The sequence below is a fragment of the Zootoca vivipara genome, chromosome 2, assembly GCF_965207765.1.
Source record: "Zootoca vivipara chromosome 2, rZooViv2.hap1.1, whole genome shotgun sequence".
Taxonomy (NCBI): Eukaryota; Metazoa; Chordata; class Lepidosauria; order Squamata; family Lacertidae; genus Zootoca; species Zootoca vivipara.
Window position 1 is genome coordinate 35,115,827 of NC_142584.1, and position 15,285 is coordinate 35,131,111.

Genomic DNA, 15,285 nt, shown 5'->3' on the forward strand with positions numbered 1-15,285 from the left:
TTTCCCACACCATTTCCAATCACCAAGAGCAGGTTTTTGATGGGTACAGGCTGCAGAAGATGTAAAAGTCCCATTCCATGAGGGTGAATTCAGTTCCTTTCACAGAAGGAAAGATAGGATCCAAGCTATAGAACTGTATGGCTGGGAAACTGGATCAGACACATTAACTGATCCTTCTGGAATGAGTTGCCAGCTGAAACTAGGCACCTACTTGATGTCTGGGTGGCTATTACTGCCTTCTTATTTAAGAAGACTTTCCTTGAAGTGTGACCCAGTCATTTACTGGAACATTTACTGGAATACTGACTGAACAAGTTTTAAAAATGGCTTCATTGTTTTTAAGACTCAGTATCTTTGGTATTTTATCCCATATTACCTTATTGTACATCACTTCAATAGCTTCTTACTGTTCATGAATTTACAAAAACAACAACTGCAGCAATTGAATATTTCAAACCATCTTATTATGGAGAAATACACACTAACTCACTTGGTTTATTTTGAACCACCTATGACAGATATAAGTATGAAGTGTTGTTGCTGCTACAGTGTCACAAGCTTGTGGACAAGTGCTGGGCAGAGGTACATGTCAGAAAGCATGAGAAGGAGGGCAGGTAACTCTGCAGGCATACAGCATCTTCTCTGTGTGAACCACAACATCTAAAGCAGATATCATATTCTATTTTACCATGAATTTCACAAAAATGAATGTATGTGTTTCTAAAACTGAGCATTTCTATGGTGCTAACATAGCCACAAATTGTTGAATTTGGCCCAGAACCCCATACACAATGCCAACTGAAAAACTTGTTAGCTGTTGATTCTTTTGCTGAATATAAATGCTGTGTGTTCATGTTTGGACACCATTTGCAAAGTTTTAGATAAATGAGCTTATGAAAGTGAGAAGAAGATACTGCTGGTAGTCTGTAGGAATATAAAGCAGTCGAGACAGAACAGGCCAAGGAACCCATCCATGCTAGTATTCTCCTTCCAAATATTCAAGACCAGGTGTGCTGAAGTGAAAGCAAGTTATTTACTAAGGGACTAACAGAAGCAGGTGTCTCACTAATGGAGTCACAAACCGATAAGAGAAGAACTGGATTTCCAAGTTACCTTTCCCGAATAAATTCTGCCATCTCCTTTTGCATTTGCTTTCCTTTCAGTTGTTTCTGAAGAAGAATTTCAAATCCCGAGACGGTGCTGTTTCCTTGAGGATCCTTCTTATCAGTCTAAAGGAAACATGCAGTTAGAATATATGCCACACTAGAGGCATCAGAAGATGTGCCAAAGCACTTAGCAGCTCCGGCACACAGCAGATATGTGAAAGTAGGCTAAGAATTACCTCAAACGCCCCCCAAGTCACAAGCTGGCAATTCTATTCAGGATATTTTTGCCTAATGCAACCAATACAACAGCTGCTAGAGGATATTCAAAGACGACTTCAATAGACCTAGCAGAATTTCCAGCAAATACCAGATCATTGCCACTAGAGGCTGCTCTGGCATATATGAAACAGGTAGTTAAACAGCAGCAGATTCTGAGTTAATAAGAATTGACAGTATTAATATAAGGGAGAAAACAACCCATGCTTGTGGCAGGGACAAAAGACCAAGGTCAGAACTAGCCACATTTTTTTTTAACGAACTGGCATATAGGCTTCTTCTCCCCAGACTCTTACTCAAAATACCTCTTGGCACGTCAGGGCCTACCTCACAAGCCTTGCTCCCTGGACAGTTCCTACCTCTTTTCTATCCACCCCCCCCTTACTTGTTGTTTTCCTACTGCTTTGTTATCCCTGCAGGAAATTATTGCACAGTGGATGCTGTAAGATTAGCATTTTTGGCAACCTCTAGTTGTGCAAGAGTATTCTGATGCTGTACATCTAATGTTTTGCATGCACTAGGAAATATCACATGAAATGTAAAAGAGAAAACAAAATGGTTCCTCGGATGCATGGAATTCAATTCAACTCCCGTCTGCCCTCATTCTCTACGAAGACAACCACATTTTTTTAAATCAAGAAAGTCTAAATCATCTAATTTTATTGTTTACCACCACCACCCCAAAAAAACCCAATACACCTGCCCCTCAAGCACAAATATTCTGGGTGTAGGAAAACTACATCCTACCCTTATATAATATTTGCAAATTCCCTTTCCCCTTTCAACCATTTGTGTCTGAATGAAGCAAATCATGTTGGAGCCGAATTATGCTAAGCACTTATTACAGAACAGGGCTCCAGTCCAATTCGGCTGTGGGTTCTCGAGTGATGATTACTCGTGAGTTTTGTCCAGTGCAAGTAGCTTGGCCACCTTGTTCCTTATACTATTCTTCTCCAAAGTTATCATCACATTTGAAGTTGCAGGGGATTCTCTTATTTCTCTAAAACATATCTACTCCAGTTCTTACAAAAGCTAAAGGATGCGTATAATCCAAAACTAAAGCCCATACTCAGATAATTTATTACTACCTTATTACTTATCCAGCTCTCCAGGCCAACCAATCAACAATCGACTTATTGAGAGAGCTCATCCCAGCATCCTGGGGACCCCAGACCCCTTTCTGGAAAGGTCTTGCTGCTTAAGATAAGAAAGGGGAATAATGGCTACACTTTAACAGGATGGATTTGTAGAGGGAAGGACCAGATGGGATGGAAGCAAATCAGGAAGATGGTGCATGAGCACATACATGCTGCCTAGATTTGTATGATGCTGTCTTCAGGAGTTACAAGACCCAGAATATGACTCAACATAGGAGCCCATGTCTTGCATAATATGGCTGCAATGTAATTAGGTTGGGGAGGGGGGGGCAACTTCTGCAACATCTTATGCACCTCCTTCCAAGCTTGGATTTTAACATGTTTGCTAACAGAGATTTTAGCAATATGCTACGTACTGTATGAATCCCGGTTGCTGCAGTAAAGAGCATATGGGTGGCTGCTCACTTACCCAGAAATAATCGCAGTAGCTCCATTCAGAAGGTTTCAGCAACTGCTGTTCTGGCATCGCGTCAGGGTGGGGGAACGTCACACAGTTTATCTGACAAAAAGGAAAGAGGAATACATTGGACGCGCAAAGCAGTTCAGGAACACGGGTGCATGTAAACAAAAGCTGCATAAATGCAACACAGCTGGCTTAGGTGCTTGCTGAATGTAATGCTCGCTTTAACCAGGAGATGTCATAGAACGCAGATGTATAAGAGATTTTTTTTTTGAATAAAAATAAAGTTTATTATTGATTTATACATATACAACAATTAAAAGAAAAACCCAACTGGACAAAACAGATACAAAACAATGGGGAGAGCCACCAAGGCGTTTTTGATTCAAAGAATCTCCTATATTTTATCCAAACTTTAAATAATGACTTTCTGATAATATGGAACATGAAAAAGTTCTTCTTGTCTATCCTATCTTTCATCATATAATAATGCCAGCCATGTCCTAGCCCATCACCTTCTAGATCTAATACATCCGAATTTTTTAAGACTACCCATTCTTTAATCCAAACTAATGCCGCTGAGTCGTGAAAAATTTCCAAGTCTGGGAGGCCATATCCCCCTATGTCCTTATGATCTATCAGGATCTTATATTTTATCCGGGTTTTTTTCCCGTTCCATATGAACTCCGCAATATCTCTTTTCCAATCCCTATGTATAAGAGATTTTGTGTGGTTGAAAGTCGCTGCAATATATAGGAAGCAGACTCTAAGCAAGACAGGATCTCTGATCACCAAACCTTGCATGCCTGCTTGTTTTATTTAAGTGGGGCTAGGATTGCAGTTTAAATCTTACTACCCTCAAAATTGTTTGGATGTTCCTTCTTAAACAGGAACCTTCATGTTTGCCTTGCAATTTCACTTTAGTGATGAAATTCAAAAGGCAACCACTTCACTAAAAATGTTTGCCTCTGTGGAAATTCCTCAAATGTTTCACCCAAATAGGAACCTCAATGTTTGTCTTATCATTTCACTTTTGGGTGAAATGAAGTAGCAACTCTTGATAAAACCATTTCTAACTTGGACCGGATATCATTAAATGAGTTAAAGCTGCCTAAGGGATCTTAAGGGAAGGGCACTAGGCGAAGGGGACGACAGAGGACGATATGGTTGGACAGTGTTCTCGAAGCTACCAACATGAGTTTGACCAAACTACGGGAGGCAGTGCAAGACAGGAGTGCCTGGCGTGCTATGGTCCATGGGGTCACGAAGAGTCGGACACGACTAAACGACAACAACAACAACAACAAGGGATCTTACAATGGAAAACCAAATTTTACACAACAGCCTATGCCAGAAGTACACAAAGTCCCAGTGAAGCTAATGGACACAATGGAGAAAAAACGATATTAATAATAAAATCATTGTCTTTAAGTGGTATGGTTAGACTAATATTCAGATGTTGCACTTCAATGCATATTTTTTTAAAAGCGCAACTGAAAATTATTCCTCTCTGGATCCATAATTCACTAATTTAATTCATGAAGCCTGACAGAAAGCATTTATTTAAATTCATAATCCACCCAACTGCTTCATCTTGGGACAAGAAACATATACCATAACATATGCCAAAATGCAAAGTTCTCAATGGTTTAGAGAGATTAGCGGGTTTGAGCTTTGATGAAGCTTCCCAGTTAAAGAGCGACCAAAAAGACCTCCTTAAATGCCCTTACTGTGTTGTTGACAGTGTACTTGACAAACAGAAAGCACTATCAAGTAGCTGTAGGGGACATTTAAAATATAATCTGCAAGCGCTCACAAAAATTGGGAGGGAAAGGATGATCAAGTTATTGCGTACAATTATTTTAAGCTATGAATCTCTTGGCCCTGTAAGGGGACTTGGGACATTTGTGTGTGATTCTTCTAATAACACCAGGACAAAATCAAGGATGTACAGGTGCCTATCTCCTTATTGCTATGGTGGCACTAAATCCACTTCTGTTGTGGGGTACCTTGATAACCTCACTCATTGAAGCAGGGCCGGTTCTACGGCCAGGCTGGGTGGCACAGGGTGCCATGGCGCCGGCCCACCGGGGGGGCACCACGCAGCTGCGCCCACCCGCCAGCCGCTCCGCCGCGCAGCAGCGCCATCGGCACCAGCGCTGCACGCTAAGCCCGGCCACCCGCCTGCTGTGCACACTGAGCCCGGCCACCCGCCCGTCACGCTGGAAAACGGGGCACCGGGGGGCGCCGGAGGGATCCGTCGCACCACAGCGCCAGGGTGCCAAAGGTGCTTAAGATGGCCCTGCATTGAAGGAAAAAAAGAGGGGAAGCCTTGTTCAAATGTCACCGTTTTCCTGCCAGGGGAGAGGAAGCGCCTGCTTCTCTCTTTTTGAAACAAAGATGCTTGCCCTAGTGTTGGAGGTAGATGGGGAAAGAACACACAGTCCAAAGAAAAATGTGTTTTTAACTAAATGTTCTCAGAAATGTGGAGGAGAGGTTAGACTTGCCTCCTTTCTATAGAACCACACAACGGCTTGGGTGGATGAGCAAAAATACTTCCATATATATAAGATAAACACTTTTTTTAAAAAAACAACTTTTGAAATATACCCATGCAAGAAATATTAATACAAGCAGAAGGCAGGGGGCTGCACATGCCACCCCTGTCCCAAAAAATCACCCCATGCACTGGCCACATCTTCACTGTTTCCAATTGTCCCATGCAGAGTGAAGAAGGTATAAAGGGGGCTCTTTGCATGCGTTCGCTTGAACTGTGCCACATGTTCAAGTGAACACAGATGGAAGCCTTATTCACGCCATACCCAACCAAAACAGTAAGGCCAAGGACATGGTAAGGCGGGGAAGGGGGACACTGTGAGTGGGGACGCTGTGCACAGCCCAAGTCACCTACTTGTGTTAATAGGCTCAATCGGGCAGAAAAAGCTACCCAGATTAAGGGCATGTGTGAACTTGCAATAGGCACTGCCCAACAGACAACTGGGACAGTCAAAGGTACAGTGGTATCTCAGGTTACAAACACCTTGGGTTACAAACACTTCGGGTTACAAACTCCACTAACCTGGAAGTAGTACCTCAGGTTAAGAACTTTACCTCAGGATGAGAACAGAAATCGTGTGCCAGCGGCGCAGCGGCAGCAGGAGGCCCCATTAGCTAAAGTGGTACCTCAAGTTAAGAACAGTTTCAGGTTACGAATGGACCTCCAGAACAAATTAAGTTCATAACCAGAGGTACCACTGTATATCTTTTCTGTTGTAGCTGCGCTGACAATGCATTTGGATTTGTTTCACTTTTCCAGGGTATAGCTTGAAACACTACAAAATACCTATCAATTGGTATAAATCTGACCTGATAGCCAGATAGAATGCACATGCACAAAGAAGTCAAGGCGTCCAGCAGTCAAAGGTGATTCTGTAATATGAAGACTGAAAAACCATTGAGCTGGTTCAGACAATCATATCTCAGTTTAATAAGCCAAGATATGAATGAGCCTTTTCCTCCTTTCTTGCCCCTCCCTCTGGTACAAGCTATAATTAAATGAGGAAGCTTCTAACTAACTACAGTTTCCTGTTAGGTCTGAACCAGGAAAACCTTGGATCAAGCCAGGATAGTAAACAAACTTCAATTCATAGTTGAATACCCTGGCTTGTTCTGATGCTAGTAACCAGAGTTTCCCAGGATGGATAAAAACGAAAGCTAAGATTAGATACTTCCTGGTTTAAATTATGGCTCCCTGAAAAAGGAACAAAGGTGCTGGGTGTGTGGGCAAGAGGCTTGCTCATAACTTTGCTTCCTTAGGTATAGATATGATCATCCAAATGTAGCCAGAAATTGGTCACAACCTGAATAGGAACACCACAGAAAAATAAGTGCCCTTGCTGGTAATGCTAACAGAGAATAAGAGCACTGCAGTTGCTCTTATTAAATAATAATAATAATAATAATAATAATAATAATAATAATAATAATAATTTATTTATTTATTTATTTATTTATTTATTTATTTATTTATACCCCACCCATCTGACTGGGTTTCCCCAGCCACTCTGGGCGGCTTCCAACAGAAAAATAAAACACAGTAATCTATTAACCATTAAAAGCCTCCCTGAACCAGGCTGCCTTCAGATGTCTTCTAAAAGTCTGGTAGTTGTTTTCCTCTGACATCTGTTGGGAGGGCGTTCCACAGGGCAGGCGCCACCACTGAGAAGGCCCTCTGCCTAGTTCCCTGCAACTTGGCTTCTCGCAATGAGGGAACCGCCAGAAGGCCCTTGGTGCTGGACCTCAGTGTCCAGGCAGAATGATGGAGGTGGAGACCATTTGGAGGTAGAGACCATTTGGAGGTGGAGACCAAATGGACCGAGGCCATTTAGGGCTTTAAAGGTCAGCACCAACACTTTGAATTGTACTCGGAAACGTACTGGGAGCCAATGTAGATCTTTCAAGACCGGTGTTATGTGGTCTCGGCGGCCGCTCCCAGTAAGCAGTCTAGCTGCCGCATTCTGGATTAGTTGTAGTTTCCGAGTCACCTTCAAGGGTAGCCCCATGTAGAGCGCATTGCAGTAGTCCAAGCGGGAGATAACTAGAGCATGCACCACTCTTGCTAGATAGTCTGCAGGCAGGTAGGGTCTCAGCCTGTGTACCAGATGGAGCTGATAAACAGCTGCCCTGGATACAAAATTGACCTGCACCTCCATGGACAGCTGTGAGTCCAAAATGACTCCCAGGCTGCACACCTGGTCCTTCAGGGGCACAGTTACCCCATTCAGAACCAGGGAATCGTCCACACCTGCCCGCCTCCTGTCCCCCACGAACAGTACTTCTGTCTTGTCAGGATTCAACCTCAATCTGTTAGCCACCATCCATCCTCCAACTGCCTCCAGGCACTCACACAGGACCTTCACTGCCTTCACTGGTTCTGATTTGAAAGAGAGGTAGAGCTGGGTATCATCCGCATACTGATGAACACCCAGCCCAAACCCCCTGATGATCTCTCCCTGCGGCTGCATGTAGATGTTAAAAAGCATGGGGGAGAGGACAGAACCCTGAGGCACCCCACAAGTGAGAGCCCAGGGGTCTGAACACTCATCCCCCACCACCACTGAACACTCATCCCCCACAATGGCAACAAGCAGAATTTTTATTTTATTTTTTGGCAGGGAGAAAAATGAACATCCATGAAAACTGGAATGGTAACACAAAAGAAAGAGTGTTTCATTCAAGTCGTAGGATGGGATCACAGAAGTTATGAGACACTGGAATGCAAAGAACCACATCCAACATATGTAACTCTAAGCCTCTCATGAGGTTGTCAATTGCCAGAAAGGTCAAGTTGATTCATTTTCAGCAGAGAGGGTTTTTAAATATATATTTTAGCACTTGTTGGCACCTGAAGGGTTTCACTGCATGGTGGATTAACACTTGCCTACAACATGGTTTAGAGACATTTCCAGATGTTTCAAATTTCTGCTAAAACGTCTTAGCAGAGTATTTCTACTGGATGTGACCAAGTTTTAAGAGGACAATTTCCCATCCAAACTGGTGGAGGAGAAAATGTCACACTGGGATTGTATATGTGAGACAGATCTTTAAGTCCTGTGTGCTGCAGCAGAGAAACTGAAGAGGAACAAGGATCACCATATAAAGGAGCATTCATGTCACAGGAAGAAGCTAGGTAATTTTTAGACCTCGGACTTAATGGTCTTACATGCCTATCTTTTTAGATCAGTGTCTCTCAAACTTGAGTCAGCAGTTATTGTTGAACTACAGCTCCCATCATCCCTGACAACTGGCCCTGCTAGCTGGGGATGATGGGAGTTGTAGTCCAACAACAGCTGGGAACCCAATTTTGAGGAAAAACTGGTTTATATGATTCTATGTATTACTTCAGTTGTGAAACACAATCAACATTTCTCCTCTCTCACCCACTATCCCCAGCAAGTTAGTAACTTCTGTATATTACCCATGAGAAAAATGGCTATGTTCACACATAAAGCTAAACCACAGTTTGGTGCAACAGGAATGAGCCTCTCAATCTTATGACTACTCCTATGCGCTGTGAAGGGCTTTTGACTGTGGTTTATTGGCAAACAACACTTTGCCTTGGTGTCAGAAAAGTCAAAGGACTGATTGTGCTGTCCTGTGCAAATCTGGTAATCCCGCTTTACTGGAAGCACAAACCATAATTTGGCATTTCCAACATCGAGACCAACTTTGGCTGGCCTCTATAAACTACAGACAGAAGTCCTAGACTGTGATGCGCAGGGGGCAGACAGAGGAGGAGGAGGACGTGGGAAGTGAACCAAGCAGTCCTTGAAGTTTGGCATTATGTGTGAATTCAGTCAGCTGAAAAGAAAAGGGCACTTCATAACATATTCCTCAGAAGAAAGATGCAACTCCTCCAGTTGACTCAGTTGGCTAGAGCAGTGTTTCCCAACCAGTGTGCCTCCAGATGTTTTGGGACTACAACTCCCATCATCCCTAGCTAGCAAGACCAGTGGTCAGGAATGATGGGAGTTGTAGTCCCAAAACATCTGGAGGCACACTGGTTGGGAAACACTGGGCTAGAGTATGGTGCTGGGGTTGTGGGTTCGATCCCCATATGGGCTGCCTGCATTTTCCTGCATTGCAGGGGTTTGGACCAGATGACCCCTGGGGTCCCTTTCCAACTCTACAATGCTATGATTCTAAGTGAACTCTTTGGGACATCCAATAGAAATCCCTTCTCAAGTGCTGGGCTTGAGGAAAAGAGTGGGAGAGAACCTGTGGTGTGGTACGTGCATGTGTGTGTTCTTTGCTGCCTCTCCAGGTCAAATTCAGTGGCATGGTTCTGCCAAAAAATAATTTCACTGTGGACGGGACACTGCATGGCAGGTGCAACATTTGAATCCATTTGCCACTTGGATGAGAGATGGGCCATATAGAAAAACACCTGCACCACTGTTGCTGACCCCCCAGCAACCCCCCCCCCCAGGAGGTGCAATATTAATGCAGATACTCAGAACCATGATACAGATGACCCACTTAAGAGGCTGATTCCAAATATTACTATAGCCTCAAAGAGCTTCCAAAATGCAGTAATGATTCTTGACAAAGCCATTCACAAAGAGTAACATTTTTTATTTCATTCTGCCTATCCTCCAAGGTGCTTAAAATAACCCCATGAGTTCGGTCAGGTTGTGAGTTGGTGGGTGGTCCTGCACTGTCCAGTGAATTTCATGGCTTAGTGGGGATTTGAACCCTGGTCTCCCAAGACATACCGGTAGTACAACACTTTAACCCAGGGGTGGCTAACCAGGGCGCACCACAATGGATTGAATCATCCCTAACTCCAGCTGCAATGTAATTGTGCCTTAGGATTAAGGTAATCACCCCTTTCAGCCTTCAATTTTGTTACTACATGTATGGCAGCTGAGCAGTAGTGATAAAACACACTGCTTCCATTTGTTCAACTGCATCTGACTGAATGGGGTTATCCCCACAGCTACGGTAGGTCTTCTTCACACAACCAGTTGTTCTACAGTAACCTCCCCCACCCGGAGCCCCTTTAAGTTCTGGGTTTTGTTTTGTTTCATGTTGATGGGGTGAAGTACGGAGCGAAAAATGTGGAAACCGAGCCAGATGCCCCTCACAAGATCTGAGGTTGCTGCTTTACATCCTTTTCAACTCAGAATAAGTGTAAAGCCATTAAGAGAGTGCATTATTTCTTGCGATCCACTCCATAAAGTGCAAACCCACAACCCGCTCCCCCCCCAAGTCCAACACCCAAACCAAATATGCAGTTTTTGCTTGTGTTTTCCCCCCCTCTCATTTTACAGAACCCAAACCGTGAAAGAGGGGTGAAGGAGGCAAAGGAAACACAGATGAAACATTCGAACAAAATTTCAAACCTGGGAAAACTGAATGGCAGCACTAAAACATCAATCCTGTCACAAAGAAAACAGCACTGACACTAATCACCACCTCATATTCTAGTCCCCCTAATGTTCTCTCCACCACCACTCCCCGGTGCTCTAATTCACACCGAGATGTGTCATGTTGTTTCAACAAATTCCTTTCCACTGTTGTAGCTAGCAAAAGAGCGAACCTCACACTTCCACAGGGAAATGTTTTCCCCCTCCCCCCTCTCTCTTAAATCACTGCAATCAAATCAAATATTTTGTTAACCATGGAGCCCGGATGGCTGGGCCAGGTTTCTGAGCAATAATGGATAAGTTTTTGGACTTAAGTCAAAACAGGTTTGCCAGGATTCAAAGGCTTGCATCTCATCCTCTCCTACTGAGAAATATCTAGCATGTTAGTGACCTCAGCCAAAGTGCATACAGTACTATGACAACTTCACAGGGCATCTTTTCAAAAAATATTCCTCTTTCTATGGATCTTTAGCCCCTTCAGTCATCAAAGCTGCAAAGGAAGCCAGCCTTGGGGGATGGGGGAAATCCTCACTGTCAACTTTTTATCATTGTGTGTGCTGCCCACAGGAACACTCCATTCTTAAGATGACTTCATTGGCTATTAATTGCTTGATCTACCCAGAAGCAACTTTGAACAAAAGGAAACACTGCTGCAACTATAATTTAAAAATCACAGCAGAAAGAAGTGCCCCCACCCTCTCCTTTTGCTTTCTGACATTTCTTTCCTGTCTCTCCTTACCCGGCTCTCTGCTAGCTTCAGCCTTTTAAAAATGGCTTCAATGCAGCTACTGCTGTGGAAAGCAGGCACCGTGTTTACATCTGGAAAAACATGAGGCAGACCCTTTCACACGGATTCAACACACCAACACATACACAGGCGGACCGACGGCTCTCCTGCCCTGCAATACTACTTGCTCTGGTGACAAGATCACCATAGCAACTGGACTGGGTGATCATCACGGTGGGATTCTACTTACCGTGAACGTGGTCTCCTTGTTCTGCTTTCGAGTAGGTGAGGGGGACCCAGGACTCTGAGGAGAGAGGCAAGAGGCATCGTCAAAACTGCACTCCACGTCCGACATGGTATGTATTTTGAGTTATTGGAAGGTGTGTGTGTGTGTGTGTGTGTGTGTGTGTGTGTGTGTGTGTGTGTGAAGCAGGGGTGCTCAGTGCTTTGTGCAAGTCAAATTGGAGGATATTCCCCTTCTGCCCTGCTCAGCCTCTTTCCATGCCCCAGAGGTGTTACAGTTGAACTCTTGCATGGGAGACTCCTGCACTGTGCTCACGAAGCAGCACACGAGCAAGCTCTGTACAGCCAGATAATTCATCCGAAACACGGCGACACCTCCCCTTCCAATCAGTGCCTAGCTTTGGAATTAACTCTTCCGCTGCATGCCAACTCTGAAGCAGGGCTCTTTAGCTACTGTGCCTAAAGAGTTATTGGAAGCTCTGCTTTACGTTTCGCATGCAGTTCAGCTGTTGTACACAGAGGCTTCCTTTGCTGTTAGGTTCGTATCGCAACTGCACACACATCCCATCCGCTCGCCCCACTGCCTCCCCCCCCCCACTCCAGCTTTAAAAGCCGGGACTCGAGAAGCAAGGTGAGGAGGAAGTCTCTGCAGTGTTGTTGCTAACAGACTGCAGGCATCCCCAAGGCTTCCTTCTGCCTCCACCTGCAAATTAGCAAAAAGCACCAAGACAACACAACAAAAAACCCACCTGCATCAGACTGACAGTGAATGGAAGGACCCGAAACAGAAGTATAGTGCACATGGAGTCAGCAGCCACCTATTTTAAAGTGTTTGTTTGGCATGGTATTCTGTCTGAGGCTACCGTGCAACAGTTAACAATTCATGGTGGAACATGTCCTGCTTCACCATTCATTGTAACCTTATTGCTTTTATTTATGGGGGTTCTGTCCTTTGTAATCCTTACCAGGGCTATCTCTCACAAAGAAATATTTATGTCACATTGCCCAGTTTTACACAGAGTAACAATAAAGTACCTCAAGGCCGAACATAGCACAACAACTTCATTATAGGAAGAAGACTGCCTTAACACTCTCTGATAGAGAACAGCCCCCCCCCCCCAATGTCTCCTTAATTTTTATTTGCAACACTCCAGAGATCTAGAAATGCCACAATTTCTTTAGGCACCATTTTCTACCAGTTATGACATCTCTCCCAGAAACCAGTCTATACGTGCTATGGTGCGATTTGAACACGCCTTCTTGCCTTTCTCTTTATGTCCCCCACAGGCAGCTGCTATTGTTCTTTAAAATATCCTCACATATGTGAAACGGAATCCTTCAATACCCCTCAAAGGAAGCTTCTTGCTGATCCAGAATCTGAAAATGAGTCCATTTCCCTCAGAGGTTCTAATCTCATGCTGACAAGGCAAGTAAATAAATTTTTAAATAACCCCCATTGTTAGCTTTAGTTGCCCACGCATAGCAGAAAAAAGTATGCCCCAAACAGCAGACTGGCATTGGTCCAGCCGCAAAAGGAGAGCTGACGCTAGCACCTGCGGAAAGAAGAACTGTGCAATGAAGAACTCTAAATCACCATCCCATCTCCAAAATAAATGATGCTGCTTGTAACTCCCCTGAGCCTGATCTTTAAGGGGGGGAAATATGTTATAGAGTTCCCCTCTACAATGCACTTTCATAATAAACTGCTAGACGCAGTAGCAAATCTTAAGTCCTTGAGCTTCCAAACACTCAAGTTTTCTTGGTTAACACTGGCACACCTTAAATTCTTTCAACTACGTTCTTGAAGTCAAATTAGCAAAGCATCCTGCATTCTTGGTCTTGCCCAGCTCCATGCTTTCCAGGGGGCCCACTAGGTTCCCCACTGATCACTCTACAACCAATACAAGAGCACTCACCTGTGTTGCAAGCTGCTGATTCACTTGCGGGCCTGTTACCCAACAACTGCTGACGCAGCCAATTATGAACCTGCAAAGCCATTAGGTAAGAGAGTAGCAGTTCCCTGGACCCACCAGCCATGCCCTCAAGTAAGACTAGAAAAGATCAGTAGGATCTTAAACCTATCAAGATATTCTTGATCCAGTATCCAAAACAGATCACCATCCAGAGTACTACAAAGAAGAAGAAGCACAGGTCAAGGTGAACTCATGCAAGAATCACCTACAGATCAAGGTCCAAAAGTTTCCAAAGTGAGATATGCAACGCTATAGGAGATGTGTTGTATACTCTGGCTTAGGAAAGGCAGAGGTGAATTACTTCCTCAACTACCTCTGCCTCTCTTCATAAAGACACTACTGTGTGGTAACAAACTACTTACAGGGGCAAAGGGGAACAACTTTGCCAACAATTTAGAACTGGCTTCTCAGCCTCAGAGAGAACAAGGGAGGAAGAGAAGATTTCAGAAGATCACTCTTTCAGTGTGCCCACTCCAGCCATGTGCTTATTTTAGAGACAGTGAAGACAAGATGCAAAATCTAGTTTTATCCTTTGCCTCTTTCCTGGTGGCATCATTAAGGGGAGGAAGTGAGGGGAATGAGCAGGGAAGAAGAAGAAGAGACAAAAAGCACCCACACAGTCTACAAGGTCCTCAGAGCTTTTACAACCAAGTTTTCCATGTTCTCAGATATGACCTGCTTGACTCAAGCAGGGCTCAGTGAACTGAAAGCAGAAACATTTTCCGAACCATGGTCACGTAACAAATAATTGTCTTATCAATGCACACTTTCTTCTCTGACATTTTGCAACACTTTTAAGTCAGCCCTTTAGGAGTTTTTTTGTGAACTACTCTCACACATGCACGTACACCTCACCCATAGGAACAAAGGAAGCTGCCTTATAGAGAGTCACACCTCTAGGTCATCTAGATCAGGCATAGGCAACCTTGGCTCTCCAGATGTTTTGGAACTACAACTCCCATGATCCCTGACCACTGGCCCAGATAGCTAGGGATCATGGGAGTTGTGGTTCCAAAACATCTGGAGAGCCAAGATTGCCTATGCCTGATCTAGATTCTAGCTCACTACTGTCTTCACTAACCAGCAGCAGCTGTCCAGGATTCTAGTAGGGAGTCTTTCCCCCAACCCTACCCGGAGATACTGGGGATTGAACCTGGAGCCATCTGCATATAGAGCAGATGCCCTACCACTGAGCTACGGCCCTTCCCCACGGAATGGCTAGTTCAATGACTTCATGGCAGTGGCTCCAGTATTGGGTTTATACAGGGGAGGTGCAGGTTCTAATCTCCACTCAGCTACCGGTACATTCTTCCCTGGGTTGTCTTGAGCAAGTCACTATCTTGTCTTCTCAGCCCCCCCCCCCCTGCACAGAGTTGCTGTGCACATGCTCATTTCTATTCAAATCTCGGGAGGATGGGTGGGATAAAAACAAAATAAATGTTATGAGCTGCAAACACAGCTGGAACATATTGCGC

General features: G+C 44.2%; 1 protein-coding gene across 2 annotated transcripts in view; it reads right to left on the reverse strand.

The window, feature by feature from the left end:
* GAS7 (growth arrest specific 7) overlaps positions 1–15,285 on the reverse strand; it is a 132,776-nt gene that overhangs the window by 12,353 nt on the left and 105,138 nt on the right. For both annotated transcript variants that reach the window (XM_035104613.3, XM_035104614.3), the window contains exons 5-7: positions 11,845–11,898; positions 2,949–3,038; positions 1,114–1,229 (exon numbers count right to left, since the gene is read on the reverse strand). In XM_035104613.3, the coding sequence (XP_034960504.1) occupies positions 1,114–1,229; positions 2,949–3,038; positions 11,845–11,898 (260 nt within the window). The remainder of the gene's footprint in view (positions 1–1,113; positions 1,230–2,948; positions 3,039–11,844; positions 11,899–15,285) is intronic.